The following is a 23,561-nucleotide window of genomic DNA, read 5'->3' as shown; positions in this document are numbered from 1 at the left end:
ACTTTGTGTGACTTTTGTGACAACACTGGATGCTAACAGTGTCAACGTGATAAGTGACGCCCGCAGGGAAGTTTTCTTTTCCAAATACAAATCAGCTCCTCCTGCATGTGTTAGGAATTTGGATTCAGATTCTTGTTCATGAACACTTCAGCAGAGAGCTTGTCTGCCAACAGAGGAGCCTGAACCCACTCTCTACTCTGCTCCTGCACTATAAACAGTGGATATGAGTTAGCTGACAGAGGGTAAGCCAAACAATATGGAAGACAAACTGAAGAGATGTGGAGTGTAGCGCAGTTAAGGTGTGACTTAAGTGGTTAGACACATTTGACTACACATGACAACTTAAAGGTCCAGTGTGCAGGATTTGAGAGGATTTATTGGCAGGTCATAATGTTTTCAATAGTGTATAATAACCTTAAACTACGAATTGTTGTGATTTCATGACCTTAGAACGACCCATTTATATCGACAGAGGGAGATATAAATGGCGGGCTCCACCATGTTGTGTCGATGTGTTTGTACTGTAGTCCAGAACAGACAAACCAAACACAATTTTTTTCACAATTTTCTTGTTTTTAGCAGCAACTGTACGGGAGGGTGAGATGAAGGGGGAATATAGATGCCACTTATTCTTACACATTGGTCCTTTAAAATTAAAAAAGATAATACATTGGCAAAAACAATTACGTTTAAAAATGTACTGCAGTAATTTAGCAGATCCTGAAGGTTTTAATTTTTGTTATACAATTTCATTTATTTTTATATTTTGTATATTGTGAAGTATATTTTCTGCAACTTGTCTCAAACATGCATCATCCGTGTTTGAATGAAATGAATTTTCTCGATTAAGTGAAAAAAAAAGAAGAAACTTAATGATAAAATGCATCTTTTTATAAAGTATCCGTCAGACGTGACAGCTCGGAGAACTGGAAAAACATGCTGGCACCTAGAGGGTGAACACTGAAATTAATGAAGTAGTCAGAGACATGCAGCAACTGCAAGAGTCGTCTGTTCGCTGACATTAGAGACAAGATCATCAATAATTACGTAAAAGAGTCTATTGTTCTGGTGACATAGATGTGAAGGAATCTGTCACTTTCACATGAACAAAACCTTGTTCATTACACACACACACACACACCCACACACACACACACACACACACACACACACACACACACACACACACACACTTCCTGTCAGTCATTACAAACTGAGGAATGAGTGAAAGAGAGAGGTGCATTATAAACGATAGGCTGGTATATTCTCAGACCACTGAAACCTCTTAACGTCTGCGCTGCTGTGAGTCTGACTGGACTGAATCAATGCAGGCAAAAAGATGCTGCTCTTGCTCCTGTGGGTTTATGCCTCCATTAGTCTTGATGGAGCCCGGAACCCGAGATACCGGCTCTAATCTATTTTGGAGGAATTAATGCTGCGAGTCGTAGACGACGGGCTGAAGATTACTCATCAGCAAACTGCAACAGAGGCTGTGTTTCCAATTAACAAAACACGACGAGTGAACGTACTGAACAGTACTGAGCATTTCACTTCATTGTACAGTGAAATGCTTTGTGCTGGCACGTGTGATTAAATGGGCTTTCCCTGCTCCTCTTCCCTGTACTCTTCATAACCCTCCACATTCCTGCACAGCAACAGCAACCTTTTCATTGCAGATGAGTCAGGGATCAGCTAAACTAATATCATCCGTCTCTGAATGGACCTCTGTTTTAAGTTCAGAAAGTCAGAAAGTTGTAACAGGTGTGTTGTTGATCCTGCTTTTCAAACAATTTGGGTTATTTGATACGATAGACTTTCATATGTTTTGGTTCTGCCTGTGTGCTTCTCGCCCATCTCAAGTGGGCGGGAATCCCTCGAAATAGATGATGTCACGTATTTCCAGGCACCAATCAAATGTAGTATCATCTGAATCAGAATATAATGACAGTTGAGGTTTTTTTGTTTCCTTGTCAATCAAATCTGACCAAACCTGATCCACAGGTGATGGTGAAGCAGATTAAATAATACGATTGTTTTTTTCAAAACTTTCTTAATTGTTGCACATTTAGTAAACAATATTAAATGTCCATTTAAAGGTGCACTATGCAACTTTTAACAGGCCTATAAACAAACAGGGACAGTATTTGTAATTCTCTTCAATTTGAGGAGAAATCTGGTCTCGGACCTCAGCTGGTACCATCGTTTGGCCCAGATTATCTGCAATGTGACAGATTAAGTCTTAACCCACCCGAATACGAGTTTCTAGATGTACTTGAAAGTCGAATGTTTACATTTTAATGGCGTGTATTTTGAGTTTTGGTGGGGTTCAACTTGAAGTTCAAGAATATAGGAGGAAAAAAGTTACATAGTGCCCCTTTAAGTATTTATAGTTGTAAGTTTAAAGTTAGGCACAGCCAATTTTTATACTCAGATTACAGCTTTTCTACAAAATGTTATGTAAATGTATTTTATTAATTCATTAAATGACCTAATGCTTTATGTCTCTGGGACTGGATCTAGTCCAGGTGCTGGTAGATTAAGGATTTAAAAAAATACTGTATGTCAATCAGGCTGAATTTTAAGAATAAGTGAGGTGTGAGGTGACGGTGTAGATATATAAAATTAAGAAAGAAAATAGTCAAATACTTCACTCAGTCTTAATATCGTACTGTGTGCAGGGGCTTCAAGGAGGTGTTGATAGACATTCAACATACCATAGTGTTATGAAGTGTTGGGTGAAGTGTCTCAAATTATTTTCCTTAAAAATATATTCATGTAGAAAATTAGTTGTCATAGTCAGTCTTTTCCTGTCAGCCTGCTGTTATTCAACCAACATGTGTGCGCCACCTTGAGGTGAAAGTCTTTCACTGAATGTGTGCTCATGAGTTGCAGCAGTCAGTAACAGGAAAATAAAATAAATATGGCTTTATGGGGCCGTCCCATCAATTGTGAGAATTTCAGAGTGAGCTTTCAGACATCCACATGATGAACTTTAATAATTTCTTTACATTTATTTCAGGAGACAGTAACGTACAATGAATATAATAGTGAGACATCTGTTACAACACAACTCTAACAGAATCATTCATTCACAATTTTACACATAATATCAAGTATATAGTCCACAACATCACGATCACACTGAAGAGGTAAGAGGTGGAAGAATGCCTTTAACCCCCTGATAAACAGCAACTCGCTGCATCTGTCCCTTTACCCATGTGCATGTTCCCACTTGATTTAAGATCTGTATTGATCACCGTCACATCTGGGGGAAAAGAAACTTTACACTCCTCGTTGCAAATATTAGTTAAGTGCAAGTACAGCACCTGATCGGGGCCCACTGATTGCAACCACAACATGATGGAGTAGTGATCTCTAAGTGCTAAGCGATGGGCTGAGTGAAGATGTCTGCAGAGCAAACCACATCTTCAGGTGTTTAAGGGGATTCCAGTACTTAAGAGTCAAAAATCAACAAATTAAAATGGACATTTGTGCAGGTCGTGGAATGTTTAAGGGGACGTAAACATCGAGGAATAAAGGAGTTCACATGACTGAGGCAGACATTCAGAACACGGGCCATTTAATCTGCACTATGTTGCACTGCACTGGGGTTTGGATGTTTGGGAGAGGAGCTGAGAAACTCATTCCTCCAGGGTCCGGAAGGAGTTCTGCATGTCCTCCAGCAGCTGGGCGAATTCTGCTTTGATCTTAGCTTCTCCATCCTTGACAGGATCCTAAAGAATCAAATGGACATAAACAGGTGTTACATCAACAAACGATGAGTTATTATCTTGACTGATTCACACAAAATAAAGAGCAATCATGTACCTTGAACTTCATGGAGCTGATTTTGTACAGCGTATCTCCCATGTGCTCCTTGATCATGGACCAGGTGATTTTGTTGTCACTCTGTGCTGTGGACTCCACGGCGTGTCGGGCCATGTCGTAAAAAGCAATCGTGTTCGAGAGGATGCCAACGGTTTTGTAGAAAGGACAGAACCTGTGTGTAGAGACAGAATGATGGGTGAAGCTCACAGTTTATGTAATAAGTCACATTTTATTTAATGAAAAAGTGTAGAATTTAATTAATTTGTAGTTTTTATCTTTTTTTCTATTTATTTATTTATTACCTCTAAATTAAAAAAATACATTAAGGAGAAATATCCCCTTCACATCCACTAGTGACTGGATGTTGCTACCTTGCTTTACATTAAACTAATGGACCACGGTAGTTTTTCTATTGTTACCATAGAAATCACTCACAATACATTCATTTCTACGTTGTACTTGCTGGACAGTAATCAAATGCTGAAGGCTCACAGCAATTTTTTCAAGAAATGTTGATGACTTTTTATTCTTGTGAGAAAATGTCTTCTTAAAATGTGACTTAAATATGAAATCAAATATGAAAACTGTTGTGGAGCAAAGACGGGGCTCCTTCATTGTTTACAAGATTGAATGTGTTCATTGTGGGTTTAAAAAAGGAAAAAGGGGTGGAAGAGCCATTCAGGTATGCGATGGTAAAGATATGTGTTTTGTGGTTGGTGGGATGTTTTGTCTTCACCTGTCGTAGGGGGTGTAACCATTCTGCTGCAGGAAATCATCTTTAAGGAGTTTAGCAACTTCTAGAGTGATCTTGTCGCTCTCAGCGAGAGAAGCCTGTGAACACAACAACATTTTTTAGTAGTTTATCAACCAGGTTAGCATGCAAATTATTTAAATGATTAACTCTATTGCTCTGAAAAAAGCCACATCTATAGAACACAGATGTAACACATCAAAAATATCAATTAACTTGCAGTAAAAATGCATTTTTGGGGGAAAATTTTGAGAAAAATGAAAAAAAGGGCAGATATCACATTACAGTTTGTCAGTCACTTGTACTTTCATTAAAGATGCTTTAATCCTCTGACCTTCATTGGGTACAATTTTAAATAGACTAAGAACAACAGTGCCATAAATATACACAAACATAGCCGGTGTAAAGCCACTATCTGGAGGACACCAGCTGCATCTCTATGCATCCAGACAGAGTGAGATCAATGAGCTCTTCTAAGTATAAACAGTGATGTCAGCCTATGTTACATGTGGCCAGAAGTATGCAAGAATTTTTATTTGACTAGACTATATTTGTTACACTTTTATCTATTTCTGCATTTCACAGATGTTGACTGACATTGTAAGTTGATTTTCAGTCCACAGTTTGTGGTATATCATGTTTTATAATCTTAACCGGCCTCACCTTGCCGACAAGCTGCACGATTTCTGCCAGGTCCTCCTCCTCCTGGAGAATCTCCTTCGCTTTTGTGCGGAGAGGAACAAACTCAGGGAAATGTTTGTCATAATATTCATCCAGAGCTCGTGTGTACTTGCTGTAGCTAATCAGCCAGTTTACAGAGGGGAAGTGCTTTCGCTGAGCCAGCTTCTTGTCCAAACCCCAGAACACCTACAAAGACGAAAACATGAAAGATTGACATGGATGTTGAAATGATTAAAAAAAAAAAGAAGCCAAAGCAAAATGTTTGGATGATAGGACATGACGATATGAAGAGCCACTACCCATTACTTACCTGGACAATTCCCAATGTGGCTGAAGTGACAGGGTCTGAGAAATCTCCACCAGGGGGTGACACACTAAAAGGAATTCACAGTATTTGAGGAAAAGCCAGGTCAATAATTACATACCTTAAATACCTAGGAACAATGATGCTATTTATGAGGTGTAGCCTGAAAACACCCTTTTAAAGTTCCACTAGTTTGCAAAAAGGACAATAACTTGGAGAAACTTAAATTTTGGACGATGGGGGATCCTAGCAGGCACCAGAAAGAGGAGTTCTGCAAGTTAAGCTCAAATTATGTTTTTGCTGAAAGGAACTGAAAGTAACAGCTGCTTAGGAGCAGGAAATGTATTTTCAACCCTTGGTCTACTTTGTAAATCTGTAGGTAGGCAGTAATAGTAGTAGCAGTTGCTGTGAGTAAAGGGAATGCATATGCTAAAACGTTCAAAACCACTAGTAGTAAGTCATTTTAATGTACCTACTGCACGTCAACTTCAACAAGTATGTGCTGCTTTGTGCTTATATGAAATCAGACTCACGCTCCCACGATGCTGACACTGCCCTCTCTCTCAGGATTTCCCAGGCACTTCACGCGACCTGCGCGCTCGTAGAAGGAAGCGAGCCTGGCGCCCAGGTAGGCAGGATAGCCACTGTCTGGAGACAACGACACACACAGTTGTGACGGATTCACAACAGGCTCTCTTACAGCAGCTTTATAAATACATATAGAATGAATCATGTATGTGTCATGAACTTACCAGCAGGCATTTCTGCTAATCTTCCAGAGATTTCTCTCAGAGCTTCGGCCCATCGAGATGTCGAGTCGGCCATCATGCTCACATTATAGCCCATGTCTCTGAAGTATTCGGACAGTGTGATACCTGCAGAGGTAAATATATTTAACTAAAAATGCAATGCTCACAAACAGGTAAGAAGAAAAGGCATTTACTAATGTTAACTACTTCATCATTCAGATGTTTTAAAATGAACTTGGACTAAAAGGAAAATCATGCAATGGTATTTAAAATAAACAATGAGAGTGTATAATGTGAACGGTTGGTACCTGTATAAATTGAGGCCTCTCTGGCAGCCACAGGCATGTTGGATGTGTTCGCAACCAGCGCTGTTCTCTTCATGATGCTCTCCACCTTACCATCAACCTCCATAGTAAGCTGTTGGGCAGGAGCAGTGTTATCATTATACAATGTGAATGGACTGAAGATTTGCTCTCGACAAATATTTAATAAAATTACTCATATTTCTCTTCAATAATTTATTATTTTATAACCTTAAAAAAGCAGCTGAAAGTGATCCAGTATAATACATTTCCTTTTCCCACTTACCTCTGGGAAATCCCGCAGCACTTCAGACATTTCATTTCCACGCTCTCCACAGCCAACATAGATAATGACGTCGCTGTTGGAGTACTTGGACAAGGACTGCGAGATCACAGTCTTTCCACATCCGAAGGCTCCTGGTATAGCAGTGGTGCCACCCTGCACACAACTATACAGCACCAAGTTTATGTAGTTTCATATGCAGATAACAGAATTTAATAACGCAGCATAAAATAAGTGTTGAAGACTCATTTTGTTAGTGTTGATTAAAGAGTAAAATAGAGGCTTAAGTCTTGACAATCTCAAAAAATACTAAATCAGAAGAAATAATCAGCATGAAGAAAAGGCAACAAAGGAATACACAGAATACACAATATAGTAAAATACATCATGATTTCTACCACAAGCACATAAAGAAGCAGCTGTTTAACGTCTATAGTTATGTAGGTAGATGAGTGCATAATGTTCTCTAAAGGTCTACTCACGGGAAAAGTGCGTCCAGAACTCTCTGTCCAGTCAGCAGTGGATGATTAGCAGGAAGCTTCTCTGTGACTGGCCGGACTTGTCGTACTGGCCACACCTGCAACGTGGTGAACTTCTCCTTCACGCCTTCGAATTCGAGCTCCAGAACCACATCCTGAGTGCAACAAGAGCAGAAAATCAGGTTGACGGAAAAATTCTGATCCAATAGAAAAGGGTTTTTGCTCCTGGACAAACACTCACAGTGACGTCGTAGTTTCCAGGTGGGGCAAGGTAGGTGACAGTGCCTCTGTTGCGAGGTGGACACATCAGCTTGTGCTTTATTAAGGAGTTTTCATTCACCATGCCGTAGATATCGCCGCCTGTCACGTGACTGCCAACCTGGAGAGGAGATCACTTGAAATTAGTCAGAGCAGTTGCAGAGGACCAACACACACACCACACTGAAAATTGTGTTTTTCATACCCGAAGACTCTGACTGGGGATAAACTCCCATTTGATGTCTCTGTTAAGAGCACCAATGTTTACTCCTCTTGGGATGTAGATACTTTGAGTGAGGTCATTGATGTCCTTTAGTGGACGCTGGATACCATCAAAGATGGAGCCCATGATTCCTGGTCCCAACTCAACAGAGAGGGGTTTCCCCGTTCGAAGGACGGGGTCACCGACGGACACGCCAGCTGTAGCAGCACGTTAGGGAAAACAAAACAAACTGCAAACATGTTTAAATTCACACTCCTGTTTTCTATCATTAAAGTAATTTTAAAAATGTTTTAAACATTGTTAATGTTAACTTAGTTTTAAAGAAGATCGTGACATGTTTTGTCACATTTAACAACAGAGGAAGGTAATATGGCTGCGGAAAGGATACATGTCTCCTCATAGACCTGGATAGTCGCCATGTCGCCCTCTAAACGAATGATTTCTCCCACCAGCTCACTGTGACCGACACGAACCAGCTCATACATGGCTGCTCCTGCCATCGCAGTAGCTGTCACCACTGTTGATTAAAAAAAATAATTAAACTGATACATCAAACAAATATTTTGGAGGACTATTGCTCTGTTTACATTTTGTACTTGCACAACATTTAAACAGCTTTGTAAATGTTGTATTGTTATATTGATAAGAAACTTAATAGCTTAAAAAGCATGTAAAATACCAAGAATATAGTTAGATACATGTAATTTGCCTTGTGAAAAAAAAAAACCTGTATACTATACAGGTATACTAAAGTGCCATTCTTCACAGACTGCTACAAACTCAGGGATGAAGTTTCTTGATTTGTCAGGTATTCTAACAAAAACATTACCACCTGGTTGTTTTACCAACATACAGTTTGTCAACTGATTTTCCAGAAGATGGCTTTTGACTTATCAGACACTGAATAATGTAATGTGGTCATTTGAAGAGTAGGTCAGTAAACCAGACCTGGTCCAGAAACACCATGCACATATCCAAACCGGCTCTCTCGATCCTCATCCTGGATCTTAGGGAGTTTTGAGGTATCCATCTTGATTGTTTCTGTCCTGCAGAATCCCTGGAGGGACAATGTAGACACAAATGCTGTCAGCTCATTTTAATTGAAGACACTCAGCAGACAAACCTTTCACGGCTAGCTTATGATAAGCAGGCTAACGTTACAGGGCAAATGTGTCAGCTTACACGGGCTTTTTAACACAGTCTACTGCTTCAAACACGATGATGAAAATGACATTTATTTATATGAGGTCTATACCACATTATAGAGTGCTCTCTGGGAAATGAATGGCCAAGCTTGACACTGAAAGGTCACTAGCTAACTCAGCTGAGGCTGCGAAACCGTACATGGATTTCCCTGTAACCCAGGGTTAAAGACAGGGTAAAGTAAGGTACTACAGTTCGTCGGAGGGGATATGTTTGCTAGCCAGATGGTAGCGTAATGTCTGTACTAGCAAAGCTGATTTATGCGTGTGCGCGTATTAGTCAGGTAACAAGCTAGCAAACACTAGCTACCTACATCATCATCACGAACGGTTATTCACGTAATAATACGTCCAAGACTGGAAGGACTTATCACACTCTACTAAATCCAAACCCTCACATTACAAGTAGTCTCTTACCTTATCTAAATATACAGTTCTCCAGGTTTGTCTCTAACGTAGCAGGCAGAGGAGGAGCTTCCTGTGCTAATCACCTGCCAGGCACCGGACAGTCACGGGAAGAAAACATCTCCATTGTGGCTCAACCGGTTTCCTCCGTTCCACCGTGGTTGGCTTAATCTGTAGAGCCAAGATGGCGTCCGAGGCGCTGCAGTTTTCTAGTCGACGTTGAGTTCCGCTGGTCTACTCACTGTCACCAGGCGTATTACTGCCCCCTGCTGGATATAAATGAGACGTTCACCCCAATCAACCAACTAGGATTGTTTCAAACAATTTTAAACGTCACATATTTATACATTTCATTTGTTTTATTGAAATACATGAACCAAGGTAGAGCCACTTTATTAATATTTATTTATATTTTAGCTTTTATTATGCAACACCAGGGTACTATTTAGATTTGTTACCTTTGTACCAATAACTAACTGATAATAACGTGCAGAAATACCATAAACTGTAAATTAACAGTCTTATACATCATTTTATTCAGTCATTATGTGCCATCTCATCTAATGATCATCTGAAAAATACACAACAGATAATGACATTATCAGTGGTTAATTGAGACTTCTCAATTATGCCTTGAAGCTGTCATGTGCACACAATGAAAAGGTCTGAACATCTACATATGAACTAAAATATAAACACAGCATTCAATTTAGCTACTATAGGATTATGGTGCTCAGTGTCTGAGAGACAAAAAAATACATGGTAAAGGAGAAGACAATCACAACATGATTTTCTGGCCGATGTGGAAAAATGTTTAATGATATGTCAACATTTTCAAAGACACATCACAACAAATAATAATTTAATGGCAGAACAAAACTGTATTCAGACTGTCTACTACACATACTGTGGGACAGTGAGGTGGTCACAGATTGAGGTAGCAATTACATAATGTCTCATGGAATATAAATCCAACAGTCACATAATATACAGTAGGAAGGTGTACATTTAGTCCAAATGATCATGGGATGATCAGGAATGTGTAATTTCACATATTTCACACTATTTTACTTTATGTTGCTGCACTCATTCATAAACAGCAGGCCTTTTCCAGAGATTGTGACTTGTCATGGAAAGGAAAAACATAGACCATACAAGTGATGTCTGTTCTATTTAAGTGTCCCGGGAGATACACAATACTGAAGCTGCTACATTGAATCCAGCCAATCATTTGAATATTTATACTTTCTTACTGTGACCTGTCAAAATGTCTTCAGTGAAAAAGTACTGGGTCATCCGTTTTAAGGTCAACAGCACATTTAATCAATGAAGTGATTGGCATGGTGTGTTAAGGTGTTTCAGTTTGTTATCAGGAGAGGACATTTTATTAGACTGTACAATTTAGATTGAAAAAGTTACAAAACTAATAGCTCACATTTCATACGTGATAGAAAACTAGACATTTACTTATCACAACAAATAAGTTAACTGTGTACAGACATCTAACTATAAAGCGAAGAATCTGTCTGTATGTGTTTCACATATCTCGAGAACCGTTCATCCGTTCTACTTCACACTTGGCATATTTGCTGCTGAGGACCCGATGAAGTGCAGCGTTGAATCTGGTGCAATTTGGACATGCAACACCTAAAATATTAATAAAGAGCAACAACACTCTGTACAGCAGTGGGGGCGTAGCTTCATGGCTCTACAGACTGGGCTCACACGTGATCCCTCTCACGTGATCTCATGGAGAAGCAGATGTAAACAAAATGGAGATTGGCTTGGTGCAGTAGTACCAGCATGGCATTGAGAAAACAACATTACCAGATAATCTGTGCCAAGCATGTTTTGAGCGGGCGCTGCACTTGAAGTAGTGAAGGTGCTCTGTCAGCAGTGGGTTGGTATGTAGAGTCCACTGGGTGGAGCTGGATCGAGTGATTCATAGTTTTTGATTTATTTTCTCTAAAGATCCAATAAAGCAAAACTTCAGCCATGTGGTCAGTCTGACCACTCGTTTTCGTCCAGCTCAGAGTCGTCTTCAGAGTCAGTGTACTCCACTGCAATACGGCGAGACAGGATGGTGGCCACGTCATTGCCCACCGGCTCCCGCTTGTTCTGCTGCTCCTGCTGCTCTTGAACTTTCTTCAGCTGGATGCCTGAGGGCGAACATGCAGTATATTAAAATAAGCTCACATGTTGTGCACCTGTCACGCACAGGGCCACATATAGAACAAGACGTAGTTTCAGACAATCATGTCTGCTTTTATCTGACCAGCAGATAACATCGCCAAATAAACCACTCTGATACCCTGACTCACCTATGCGGATGGCAGACAGCAGGTCACTTCTCGCATCTCTCACAGGTTTCGACTCACCCCTGCCACCGTCGCTGTGTCCTGCTAGGTGTGAAGGTGCAGCTGGGGGAGGGAGAGGTGGCGGTGGGGGACCTGGGGGAGGAGGGACCATGTTGGGAGGAGGTACAGGAGGTAGTGGGAATCCCAGGCCTACGTGCAAAACTCCATTATGTGGTGTTGGCGGCAGTGCACCCGGAGGAAAGCCAAAGGCTGTCTGGGCTGATGGGATGGGCGGACCAGGGGTATGAGGTGGGGGTCCAGAGCTGGTTGAAAGAAAGAGGATTATGTTTCTGTGGAAAAGTGACATTAATATTAAGTCTTTCTCAGATTATGCAAACCACAAACAAACATACTTGTAATCTGCAGGTGGACGTATTGAACCGTTCATTCGGTCTGCAGCGGGAGGCTCTGCTGTGGCGTAGGTTACCCGCTTGTAGTTGACATCAATGCTGTGGTATTCATGCTCCACAGGTGGCGAGGGGTGTGCGTTCCCAGGCACGTAATCATGTGACTTGGCATAATTACAAGCGGCGTGGGCAGGCAGCGGCGGGACGGGGTAGTCTGGGAGGTCAGGTCTGGATAAACAATGAGAGACAGAGAGCTTCTCATTCAGATGCTTTCACGTATCCAGATGGTGGATTTGTTGTTATAAAATCAAACGTGAAGCTTTACACAACAGAGATATTCGAGTCACAAGGTCTTATTTAGGAAAATGGGATCTACCCCCCTACTAAAGTCCAGCTTAGATTTTATTCCTTTCAATCTCTGTCTTTATTGTCACTAAAATATTCCAGAAATCTACATTTTGCCTTGATTATCATATTTCTGCATATCGTTCAGTTACACAATCAGTTTAAAGGAGCATTTCCAAGATAAATGTTCCCTTTCGTAGACAAGTAAAGACTGACAGGAAGCACAGGGACACAGAGACATGGAAGACATGTTTTGTGGCCAGTTATGTGATTAGAGTGTTACGTATATTTTATTTTTGCAATTTTTACAATATTATTAAAAAAATTTCGTTGATTCTATCTCTGTAAAATGTCTTCCCATGTAATGTGTATGTCTATTTGTGATGTTTTTTCCCCCATATTGTGTAAAGTAAAATAAATAAATGTTGATTCTATTTCAAAAACATATCTACTGCGTCTGTACTCAGAAAAAGAAAAGAAAAAATAAGCACTTACCTGCCATCTGGGGACAGCGAGCCCTCGGACGACGCCCCTCGGCGTAGCGTTTGCGGATGGCGGTGATCTGGACGAAGCTCTTTATCAAACGCCATCATGTTCCACTCTTGCCTCCGGTTTCGAGCCTTTCTCACCTTCTTCACCTCGCGCTGAAGGGTGCTGCTTTCCACGCTTCGCTTCTGTTCCTGGACGAGGGGAAGAAAAAGGAGATTAAAAACCTACCAGTCAAATAAATACACAAAAAAATAAAGCAGTGGCCAGAGTGTGCTCTCACCCTCTGCCGCCGCCTTTCTTTCCTCTTTTCCTCCGTGTCCTGGAGCATTTTCTCCCTCCACAGGTCAAAAAAGTACGACGGGTCTGAGTAGAATTTCATCGCATCAGTGGAATCCTCCCTGTATTTAAAAAACAACATCCCACATAAAATGAGACGCTTTAACTGAAAATGTAACCAATTCAGATGTTGTAGTTTTTATCCAGTACCTGTAGGAACTGAGGTTGCTGAGGGGAGGAGGCTTGTCGCTGTTGTTGTGCATCTCAGCCACGGCCTTTGGAGTGCTGCTCTTGGACAAAACCTGCTGGTCCTGGATAGTAGAGCTTCTGAATGCCTTCCTCATGTTTATGTCCTGAAGAGAGACTATAAAACAGTGACAACATAACAGTTACTTTTTATATAAAGCAGGTGAGAATACATGAGCGATATGAAATCAACAGACAGATAAATTCCAGTAAACTTGAACCAACCCTCCTCCACGCTGGAGTCCAGCTGGGTGACCTTGCAGGCCAGGCGGTCGATCCGGTCCTGGAGAGAGTTAGCGCGCCCGTAAAAGGTGTTGGCCTCGTTAAAAAGCTCCCCAAAAACATTTTCTGCATGTTTACCTGCAACCAGAGCAAAGAAAATGAGATGTTAATAAAAAGGAAAGGTGCGTCGAACCAAAGGGTAAACACACCATGTCGTCACCCACTGGTTTGTGGACTGCCGTTTTGAACCTCATGTTTGGCATTATGGTCATCGTCATCTTGGTTTTTTGGAGCCAGAAGTGACTATTGATGATATTTGGACAAGAGGATGGGGCGGAGAAGGACATCCCGATTGGATCTGACTCAGAACCCGAGGACACACCGTAGGAGCGACTAGTCAATCACAAGGAAGCCACGCACTAAAGCATGCCCTGCCTCATCCTCTTTTTTTACTCTAAATGGGACCATAATTTAAAAAATGCACATCATGCTGTCGTGAAGAAGATTGGAAACTAGCGACTGAGACCATGGAGTCATTAGGAAACTCCTCACTGAGGTTGTAAATCAAGTGAGAAGTAGAGTCATTTTCTCATATGCTTACATAGATCAAACTTATTTTTGAAACCAGTGAACACTCCCCCTGCTGGCCATTAAAAAATCTCTAAGGTAGCGAGCTGCACACATATTTTAGACATTAACTATGTGGTGTTTTCTGATAAAGTAGACCCGAACTGACTATTTCATAAATTAGTCTTTAAAAGAAGAAACAGCATTCTTTAGATTTGACAAGCACTGTTTGTACACAAGTCTCCTCGCACACAACAGTGTGAAAGGCACACGTCAAACGGCTCTGATCCACTTTATGTGGCTGCTATCATTAGACTGCCTCCGTTTGTGTCTCCGCCCACTCACTCTGCATCTTATCTTCCTGCAATACAAAGCTTTACGGTAAGCTCTAAGCTCCTGTTACTTCACTAAATCCACACACGCACGCACACACACACACTAATCAGAGGATCCATGGGGCCAGATGTCCAGGAGTATATTTGCTTCCCGAAACAGTCTTTTGCTCTTCATTTTCCCCCTCTCCTCTGTGTGAGTCAGAGGAAGTGTTTCAGCGCACCATCACATTAAAACACATGCAGGTTTACCCCACATCATTAATCTAGCCTGCTTCTGTATAAATGTGTTAATTTGAGCCTACAGTAAACAGATGTTAGTAATGACTACAGTGTTGGATATTAAATCAAACAGGTGATAACTGCTTTGCCTTTATTTGTGATATTCATGCTGTTTATTTTGTCTAACAATCAAGTGACACAAGGATATATGGTGTTGTTTTCTGATAATCACCCTTCAAGGATTAAGAAAATTTAAGCACTCCTAACACAAAGCAGATGTAAGTCAATATGTCACGGGCAAATCATCCAAGAGCCAACACGGACGTTATGATCTGCTGGTGTGCTCATGTCATAACTTCCTCTGACCACCAAAAAAACGTGCAGAGCTTTTGTGTTGCATTTGTCCAAAGGGGGCTAAAATATTAATTTAAGATGACACTGCATGATAAACAAATATAGAAATAAGGAATCGTTATGTGGTGTGCTTTTTCCAGGTTGCCTCAACCGTCACCCTCTGTGACTTTAAATGATCTTGTTGGGGTGATTTTGCTCAAAAGTTGGTGATCGTGTCCTTACGATTTGACTCCATGTTACATAAGTAGAGGCAACACTTCACAGTCACTGGGTAAAAAGGTCATGCAGCTCCCTCCCTGTAATGGCCTCGGGTGGATCTGAACGTGTTGTGACACAAACAGCTGTATGTGACTCGCTGTGATCTTACTCAGACTACTGAGCTGGCGGATGATGGCGGACAGCGTGTTGTTGGTTACACATTCCAGCTCATTGCCAATCCCATCAGGCACAGCACCGTGGCACAGATGTCGAGGCTCAATGTTTCTCTTGACCAAAGGCATGACCCCTTCTCACGTCTCGACCACAGCACCTGCTGGGGGACAGAGGACAGCTCTGACATTGGATACTACAACCTGCAGGGTCAGCACGGTGTCTAAATGCATTAAAACTGGTACTAGTAAACCAATCACTAAAGCAATTATTTACAATATTTCTGTCCTTTCTTTAAGTCAATAATTTCACAGGTGTCAACTAAAAGGAAATCACCAATTATAGATATGAATAGTATATTTATTCTAAAGTTAACATTTATTTCAGCAACTTGTTTTTCTTCGCTGTCTTGTTTATATTACGTTAAAAATAGTAGTAAAAAGTGTCATGCACAGCATCAAAATCAAAATTAAACCTTTTATGATTTTGTCATATTCACTGTGTTGAATACTGGGCCACTTGTTGTTGAATGTCACAATTTATCACCACCTGTCAAAGTGGTACACAACTATTGTTAGTTATTTTTCCAAAGGAATTAACATGCTCAGCAACAGCTGTTTTATTCAGCCAGCTTATTGTGATGGAGGAGATGTGGGGACAACAGATGTGGCAATTATTAAGTGAATTTGCGAGTCACTTTACACTCTTTTACTATACAATGGACTTGAAACAAGGGATTGAGTGATTGTGACTCAATCCCTTGTTGACTACAGGAAGGGGTGAGTCAGCACACAAGTAACAATGAGAACAATTTACTATAACTAGTGTAATTTTCATATTGCGAAACAAATGGAGTGCATGCTTCACATTTTCCATATTCTCACATTTTTAACAAATATGAACCATGATGTGAAGTCACAAATTCTGGGGTCAGTTCTTTAATTTGTAAGAAAATTAAAAGTTGACCACAGCAGGCTGTCCATTAGCATTGTTCTCAAACTTTTTCTCATCAAAGACCTGCCCTAAACTGTCTCAAATTAGACTACCGATCCCAATCTAATAACATTTTGTCCCAGGGCCACCAATCTGAGAACAAATATTGTTTTTAGGTGATTAATTCAAGAAAAAGTATATGAAACCCACGACCAGAATAGTCATACATTCTGTCATAAGTGTTACTTGTTACTGTTCCCTATTTGAGATACAGCAATAACAGAAACGACCCTGGAAAAGTGCAATGGAACTTTCATTCGAGTCGTAATTCCAAGTCAGAAAAGTTTGTGAAACGTGCAGTAAATACAATTTGTAGTTTAATTTCATTTTCATTCACATGATATGTGCACAACAGAAGTGTTTGAGAGTGTGCATTAAGAGCCTACTCCTCCGTCTTTTTAAAAAAATACCCTTAACTGTTAAATCAGCTGCTGTAGTTGTTCGCGGACAGCCGTTTGCAGTGAACATCCATGTTTTTTCGAGCAAATGCACTGGGACACTTCAAGTCAGGAATAGACTCAGAAATCCTGACTCCTGACTTGCAATGGAACACACCAGATGTACTGAGCGTAATTTAAAAAAAACTGAAAATGTATTAAAAATTAAAAATATATATTTTAATTTTATTAAGTGCTCTTTAATATGTATGTCTCAATCTAAGCAGGGCGTATTGTACCAACACAATACAATTCAATATTGCTTTTGGCCCTTGGCCCACCATTCATTTTCAGTTTTGGCCCTCAAAGGGCAGAAAGCACCTTCGCGGTGGCACCAGGTGGCACGCGCCCCGATTTCCCACAGTTCACTGCGTGACCGTTACTCCACTGCTACATGCTAACTACCCGGTCCTCATTAATTAGAGGCTCTGTGAAGCGGCTGTCAGTCACTGAGCTGCCGGTTTCCCTTGAGAAAAAGTTAACACATCTAACAGCAGGTAACTTTTTCAGCACACATTTGAAACATGGACTATCTAACAATATGCAAGCGACACTAGAAAAATGTTTAAAAGAGTTTAATCCTACCATAGAGTAGCCGTTGGGCTAGCTCGTTAGTCGGTGCGCTTATTTCACGTCAGCACGCAGGGACGGAGCAGTGAAAGTTTAGTCCACGCTGTCTGGTCCAAAATAAACAAAGTGTTTGCTGGCCTGCTACGGTCCTGTGTTGGACGGTGTCAGTAGTCATCTCTGCAGGGCGGAGAGCACTCTGAAAACAAATCTCTCTGGTCCAAATCACAGCTTGAGCCAGGAGGGGATTTGGTCAGCAGATTTACTTCTGTCATCCAATCACAGTCAGTCATCATGCCAGCACTTTGACATCCAGTGTTTTATCTCAGGATTTATTAGTGTCATTTTTGTCGAAAGTCATTAGCCGCCTTCTATTAATATTAATATGACAGTTTCCAAGTATTTATAGTAACAACTTATAAAATCAAGACTGCAACTAATAAATAATGCATTGATGAGGACCTGTTTTTCTTGATTAATCATTTAATAATTCAGTTTAGTCAGATTAGCAACCCAGTATTAATTCTTTTACTCACTTGTTTTGTGTGACCAAGAAGCCAAAACTGTTGCAAAGCAGATTAAAGCATATCCTCCCCTTCTGAGAAGCAGTGGACACTAAAAGGTTAGACTTTTTCCTCACGGTGGCACATTGTTTGATAAATCTTCTGAAGATTGACTAATTAAACACTTAAAAAGGCATAAAAACTCAAACGCATAGAACATTTAACATTTGTAAAACGTAACTCCTACGTTCAAAAGTAGGTCTTGTTATGCAGCCTTTGAGGTTCCATGTACTATCATGATTATTCATCATGTATTGCAGCTGATCAGAAATATCTGTATTTTATTGTAGCATGCAAGAACAGGCGCCAGGGAGCAGAGATAAGTCACATTACCATCAAAATGATTAAAGCTGATATTTTAAGGTTAAATTGTCACACACGGCTTAAACCTTGTTCAACTTTTCTCAGTTCTCTCCGATTTTTGTTTCAAATCGGCATAAACAGCATGTATCTCTATTAACATCTTAATGGAGACGCCCTGGATTAATAGTGAAATGAGACACTCAGCATTTGATTTGAAAGCTACACAAACACACACACACACACACACACACACACACTGCTCTTTTATCACAGATGGCATCATCTGGATTGCCTGATGGGACTACTGTAACCCAGATATCAGGGCTTAAATCTTTATAAGTAGCACACCATGATTTTATAACTCGTAGTTGTTATGAGAGCATTGCTTGTTTCATAGAGACGTTGTTAAGTCCAACTGTCTTAATGTAATGTATGGGTGAATCTAAGTAAGTACATTTTAAGATGCTGGAAAGCAGATTTTATTTAAACGTGTGGACAGAGGTAGGCTAGCTGTTTCCTGTCTTTATGCTAAGCTAAGCTAACATTCTCCTGGCTCCAGCTTGAAATTTAGCATACAGACAGGAGAGTGGTATCAATGAATATGTTAAATAATAACTCAAGACCTTGATATCAAAATCATCATTCGGACAATCAGGAGGCAGATTATTTACAAAATATATCCAAATAGTTTCATGTTGAACCAGCCCCACCTAGCCTCCACCATCTTTTTCAACCAGGCCTTTAATGTGTAATTGAAAGCTATTTTCTTTTCCTGACTGTCTTTTAGTACAGTATTCTTGAGAGCATCAGTTTTCTGTTAAGCCTGTGAGCAAAGCATTTCACTGAGGGGTCTTCCATATTTTAGACAGTGGTATAATCTCTTGGCCAGCTTCAAAGTATTAACCCCAATACAGTACTTACCCTCCCCATTATCACCATCATTGACCACACTGGTTTCACACAATGCAGCCAACCACCAGCTTACCCACTTATTTCACACCGACCAGCACAAACACTAACACCTTTATAATCCATTACACACAGACACCCAGACTGCCTCTCCTCGGATATTTGTCCTCCTATTATGGCTTTCTAGTCCTACTCCATATTGATCACTGCCAATGCCTTGTCAGTTATTACCCAGTGAGAGTGAGTGTCACATACACACACACACGTACACACACACTGAGCTGTGTCATGTGCATCAGCGTTTAATCCTTAAATTTCCTTTCATGCTGGACTGTTTCAGGTTCATGTTACTTTGTGGTATCCATGTCGAGCAGAGTCATGAAACATTCAGTGTGTTGGGAACTGTAGCCTTAGGTCTCAAAACTGCCCTTCACATGTACCAGCATTTTGTTAAAGAGGCCCTCTACCAATTTTTTTTTCTTTAGGGGTACTTTTAGAGTGTGGCTCAGGCTGCATTTTTCTGTCCGAACCTGACAGAGCCCATGACAGTAGTAACCAAGCCTGACCCAAACTCAATAGGCATTCTGTTTTGTATGTCTGAACTCAAGCCTGAAGCAGTTAATGTAAGCCATGGGAATGTTAGGGGGTACTCCTCCCCTACTGTGGCCCCTAAAAACTGGAAAGGCCCTCAAGAGCCAGTGTTTGGTTTGTCTGTTCTGGGCTACTGTAGAAACATGGTGGTCCAACATGACAGACTCCATGGAAGAGGACCCCCTCTGTAGATATAAAGCGCTCATTATAAGGTCAAGAAAATGTTTCTTTTTTTTTTTTTTTCTACACGCTGGACCTTTAAGTCAAATTTGACAAATGGCTGGAAAATTTCACTTGTCTCTTCATCTGTCATTGGATAGCAAACTTACTGTATTTTAAATTTCACAGTGGCAGCATGTTTAAGAAATAAAAGTCATGACCTTGTTGTTATCAAATAAAAATAAATACATAAACAAATACAGTTCGATACTCCACCTTCACTTTTCACATGGTGCCATCTGTTGGTTATTGTTGGTAGCACATGAATGTGCAGTTAATCTGTGGGTTAAAATATGCCATTTTTAAATGGTTTAAAGTATTACTACATTTATTTTATGACATTTGAATACAGTTTGAACTGCAGACGCATAGAAATTCATATTTCCATGACAGGAGAGGCTCTGTCTGGCATATAATGTGTGTACGAAATTCATTGACTTGTTATGATTGTTTAAGGAAAAGTGCTTTGAGGCTTACATAATGTCAGATATGTGTAAATGAATGTATTTCTTCATTGAACAGATCCTGCTTCTGATCAGCTCTGTGAGCGATGAAGAGGAAGTTAAAGAGCAGCGCTTGATTTGACTATGAAGTCCTTCTCTTCCACTCAGACAGCCAGAAATCTGCGGTAAGAGATCAACTTTTAAAATAACTGAAGTTAGTAAATTGATTAAAAGGTTTAAACACATTTACTATGGCTGTAAAATAAGTCATATGTATCTACGTTAAAATAATTTTGTATTGAGATAATTATTTTGACAGTACCTCTTCTCCTCTACATTAACTAATCATTAAAATTCACCATACCTTATCATTATAAAGCTATCATCACATAATTATCCAACAGTTTTCTTCTCATCTTGTTTACAATGGGCCTTTACAAAACATAAAACCTTAAATTTTCCCATAGCAGAGCGCAGCACACCACACGACAGTGGGAAAAATAATCAGCCGGAGCTTAATGCCGTATCAAAAGCCTCACAGTTCCTGAGCAGCCGCCTTTAGAGGGGGTGACTCTTAGAATGCCTCAGCTTGTTTGTCTCATGGTTTAAGTGGTGCACATAGCCATGGAAAGATCATTAAATCACTGTTTTACCACTTGGCTTAATCCCCATAACAAAAGGGGAAGATACAAAAAAGAAAAAATGGAGAGAAAAAAAGTGGTGGGCGAGATTAAGTGGAAACTTGATGGATCTAAACTGACGGCTCTGTTTCCCAGCGTTGCTAAGGGGAGTTAAGAATCTTGATTCCACATCTCCCAGTGGCTGCTGATCGGACATTCCCTGTTACCCCTGCAGTGGCCAGCCGCGCTTGTAGTGTCCGCTGCTGTGGCCATCTGCCGGATTACCCAGCAGGATATATTTTTATAGAGAGCATCCTATTCATATCCTGCCTGCAAAGGTTTACATTAAGGTTGAACTCGGGTGCACTTACAATGGCAGATGAAGTAAGCTCTATCCTTCTTACAGCACCCCTCCCCATCTTCTCACTGTTTGGGAGACTGATAAGCAGTGGGTTGAAAGGGGCTGCTTCACCGTGGCATGAAAGAGGATCTCATGCAATGCCACTGTCTGCTGCTGATTTTTTTTCACGCGCTGACAATAAAGTGGTGCCCAGCATGAAAAAAAACATTTGTATGTGCCAAGTGCGATTGTTTCTTCTAATAGGCATCAACAGGCCAACTTCTCTGTGTTACCATACAGGTGAACTCATTCCTGGGAAAATGTTTTTTTCTTTCTCAGCCTCGAAGGCGCGATGGCGTCCCCCTTTTTCCTCGGCCTAACGGGATTAGTCGTGCCAGTGCTACCCCGGCTGTCACGGTACTGTCTACTTCCCATCTCTCTTCTGGGCCTCTAATGTGATTAACCCATTCCCTGTGGTCCAAATGGTTCTGGAAGGGGGAGGAGGGGGAGGGGAGGAGGGGGGCATCTCCTTGGCATGTTCCTCCCCATGCCTAACTCACCATCATTGGCACCTTTGTCAGGCAGGAAGGGCCGAGGTCGAAGGTCCTTTAGGGTGTGGAGACGAGTACAAGTGGTTAAGGCCAGAATTCATAAACTCAGACACTTACAGTGAAAATATAAAGTTATTTCGCAAACTGTTTTAAAATTCTATTAATAAATAAGTTAAAATCTTTAATCTAGATCCACAGGATTGAACACTAGGTCTCATTTTACCTGCAGCGTTTGAGTCGGATCACAACCTTTTCAAACACCTCACTCATTAATGACAATCTGTTCAGGCTGATTTGTATTATGGCTTTTGCTTTCACAGACGTCAGCCCTGAATATTTACTGCTTGCTTAAGTGGAGACAATAATGATTGCCTACGCCCATCATCTTGTCAAATGTCACTGTTGCGGGGCTTCGCCTGTTTAACACATGTCACGCTCATTTTCGACTCATCTGTCGCAAGTCTTCTACAGGGCATCTGCTGCACGCAGAGGACCACATGCCCTTTGCCACCGCGCAGAGGGAGAAGCCTCCGAAACCAAAGGGCTGCATACAAAACCCTGAGCTGCAATCACCTTTACAGTGGCAAACACTTGTCACTTCATATTTCTACATGTGTGGTGATGAACAGCGTACTGTAGCCTCTCAGTATAATGAGGAAAATTCATTAACATGTGCATGTGGACTTTTAATCTGTTAAAAAACGAGACTCCTACACTCCTAGACCCCAAAAGTGAAAGGTTGTGTTTTTTAAATCAAATTAATAATCATGTTGACTCAAATAATATGTTTTTCTTAACAACCAAAAATAGTGAAGCTGCTCAGAAATAGCTCTCGCTGCATATAAAGCCATGTATCTGTACAGCCAAAGAAATGTCAGCTAAATTCATTTAAGCCCTGATTTGTTTTTGAACATTAAGTATAATTGTTCTTCGCACCCTGTCTTGTGAAAGCCAGGAAAACGACAACCCCGGTCCAACACCGTCCACCCCTCATGCTGTGTTCGGCAGCGCTTCACGTGAGCGCACAGCCTCAGTCAGGCGACGGCACGGAGAATTAGGAGTCTTAATTAAGATTTTTTACAAGTCTGCATGTGCTGTTCATATGCGAGACAACGGGCTTGAATGGGGTGGGGTGTGGTGGATCCTTAAACAGCTGCCAGCTCTGAAACAAACGCCAAAGTTAACATGACGATCCCCACGATGAAGGAATGTGTGTCACCTTCAAAGACAGTCTGAAAGGTTGTTTATATGTCAGTGAGAATTTTCAGTTTGTGCATTTATATATATAAAGTGTACATATTTATATTTTAGGCATGAAAGAGCAAAGAGAAGACAATTCCACATTGTGGCTGAAAGACAATACCGTGCATGAGGGGGTAGCGCCCCTTGTGTGGAGATTTGGTGGGTTTCCAATCCTGATATCCAACCCAGCAC

The 23,561-nt window shown here is 40.8% G+C and overlaps 3 protein-coding genes across 9 annotated transcripts in view; 1 reads left to right on the top strand and 2 right to left on the bottom strand.

Moving 5' to 3' along the window:
• Nucleotides 1-2,963: 2,963 nt before the first annotated feature.
• LOC311269810 (V-type proton ATPase catalytic subunit A-like) lies at nucleotides 2,964-9,613 on the bottom strand. Its single transcript, XM_084374235.1, has 15 exons — nucleotides 9,478-9,613; nucleotides 8,807-8,915; nucleotides 8,247-8,375; nucleotides 7,841-8,055; nucleotides 7,619-7,756; nucleotides 7,381-7,532; nucleotides 6,902-7,064; nucleotides 6,622-6,730; nucleotides 6,317-6,439; nucleotides 6,098-6,212; nucleotides 5,571-5,634; nucleotides 5,243-5,446; nucleotides 4,565-4,659; nucleotides 3,829-4,000; nucleotides 2,964-3,734 (listed from the first exon to the last, which is right to left on the bottom strand). The coding sequence occupies exons 2-15, from the start codon at nucleotides 8,886-8,888 to the stop codon at nucleotides 3,642-3,644; spliced, it is 1,854 nt and encodes a 617-aa protein (XP_084230361.1). The 5' UTR covers nucleotides 8,889-8,915; nucleotides 9,478-9,613; the 3' UTR covers nucleotides 2,964-3,641.
• A 651-nt stretch (nucleotides 9,614-10,264) lies between these two features.
• wasf3a (WASP family member 3a) lies at nucleotides 10,265-17,853 on the bottom strand. Of its 2 annotated transcripts, none has more exons than XM_084372684.1 (9): nucleotides 17,607-17,853; nucleotides 15,590-15,754; nucleotides 13,751-13,885; nucleotides 13,490-13,643; nucleotides 13,284-13,401; nucleotides 13,010-13,194; nucleotides 12,176-12,397; nucleotides 11,787-12,085; nucleotides 10,265-11,624 (listed from the first exon to the last, which is right to left on the bottom strand). In XM_084372684.1, exons 2-9 carry the CDS (start codon nucleotides 15,720-15,722, stop codon nucleotides 11,467-11,469), a joined length of 1,404 nt encoding a protein of 467 aa, XP_084228810.1. In that variant the 5' UTR covers nucleotides 15,723-15,754; nucleotides 17,607-17,853; the 3' UTR covers nucleotides 10,265-11,466. The 2 variants fall into 2 exon arrangements, with proteins under 2 accessions (XP_084228810.1, XP_084228811.1); XM_084372685.1 differs by having other exon boundaries at nucleotides 15,590-15,751.
• Nucleotides 17,405-23,561, top strand: part of LOC311268815 (cationic amino acid transporter 2) — a 100,061-nt gene continuing 93,904 nt past the window's right edge. For 3 of the 6 annotated variants that reach the window (XR_014624016.1, XR_014624017.1, XR_014624019.1), the window contains exons 1-3: nucleotides 17,405-17,518; nucleotides 20,696-20,801; nucleotides 21,916-21,993. The gene's annotated coding sequence lies outside the window, so the exon portion shown is untranslated. The remainder of the gene's footprint in view (nucleotides 17,519-20,695; nucleotides 20,802-21,915; nucleotides 21,994-23,561) is intronic. The other 3 variants (XR_014624014.1, XR_014624015.1, XR_014624018.1) reach the window with 1 other exon arrangement.

This window comes from Pagrus pagrus (genome assembly GCF_965226575.1).
Source record: "Pagrus pagrus genome assembly, chromosome: 14".
NCBI lineage: Eukaryota > Metazoa > Chordata > Actinopteri > Spariformes > Sparidae > Pagrus > Pagrus pagrus.
The sequence above is the reverse complement of the archived record's forward strand: the minus strand, read 5'-3'. Positions and strand labels throughout refer to the sequence as shown.

Bases quoted from the DNA above. Each gene is read 5' to 3' on its own strand.
- LOC311269810 (XM_084374235.1), bottom strand. From the start codon at position 8,888: ATGGATACCTCAAAACTCCCTAAGATCCAGGATGAGGATCGAGAGAGC. The intron at 8,056-8,246 runs GTATCCTTTCCG...GTGCTGCTACAG, and splicing joins CCAGGTCTATGAGGAGACAT to CTGGCGTGTCCGTCGGTGAC. The intron at 6,440-6,621 runs GTACCAACCGTT...TTACCTCTGCAG, and splicing joins AGAGGCCTCAATTTATACAG to GTATCACACTGTCCGAATAC.
- wasf3a (XM_084372684.1), bottom strand. From the start codon at position 15,722: ATGCCTTTGGTCAAGAGAAACATTGAGCCTCGACATCTGTGCCACGGT. The intron at 13,402-13,489 runs GTACTGGATAAA...TTTTAAATACAG, and splicing joins AGCAACCTCAGTTCCTACAG to GGAGGATTCCACTGATGCGA. The intron at 12,086-12,175 runs GTATGTTTGTTT...TCTTTCAACCAG, and splicing joins CGTCCACCTGCAGATTACAA to CTCTGGACCCCCACCTCATA.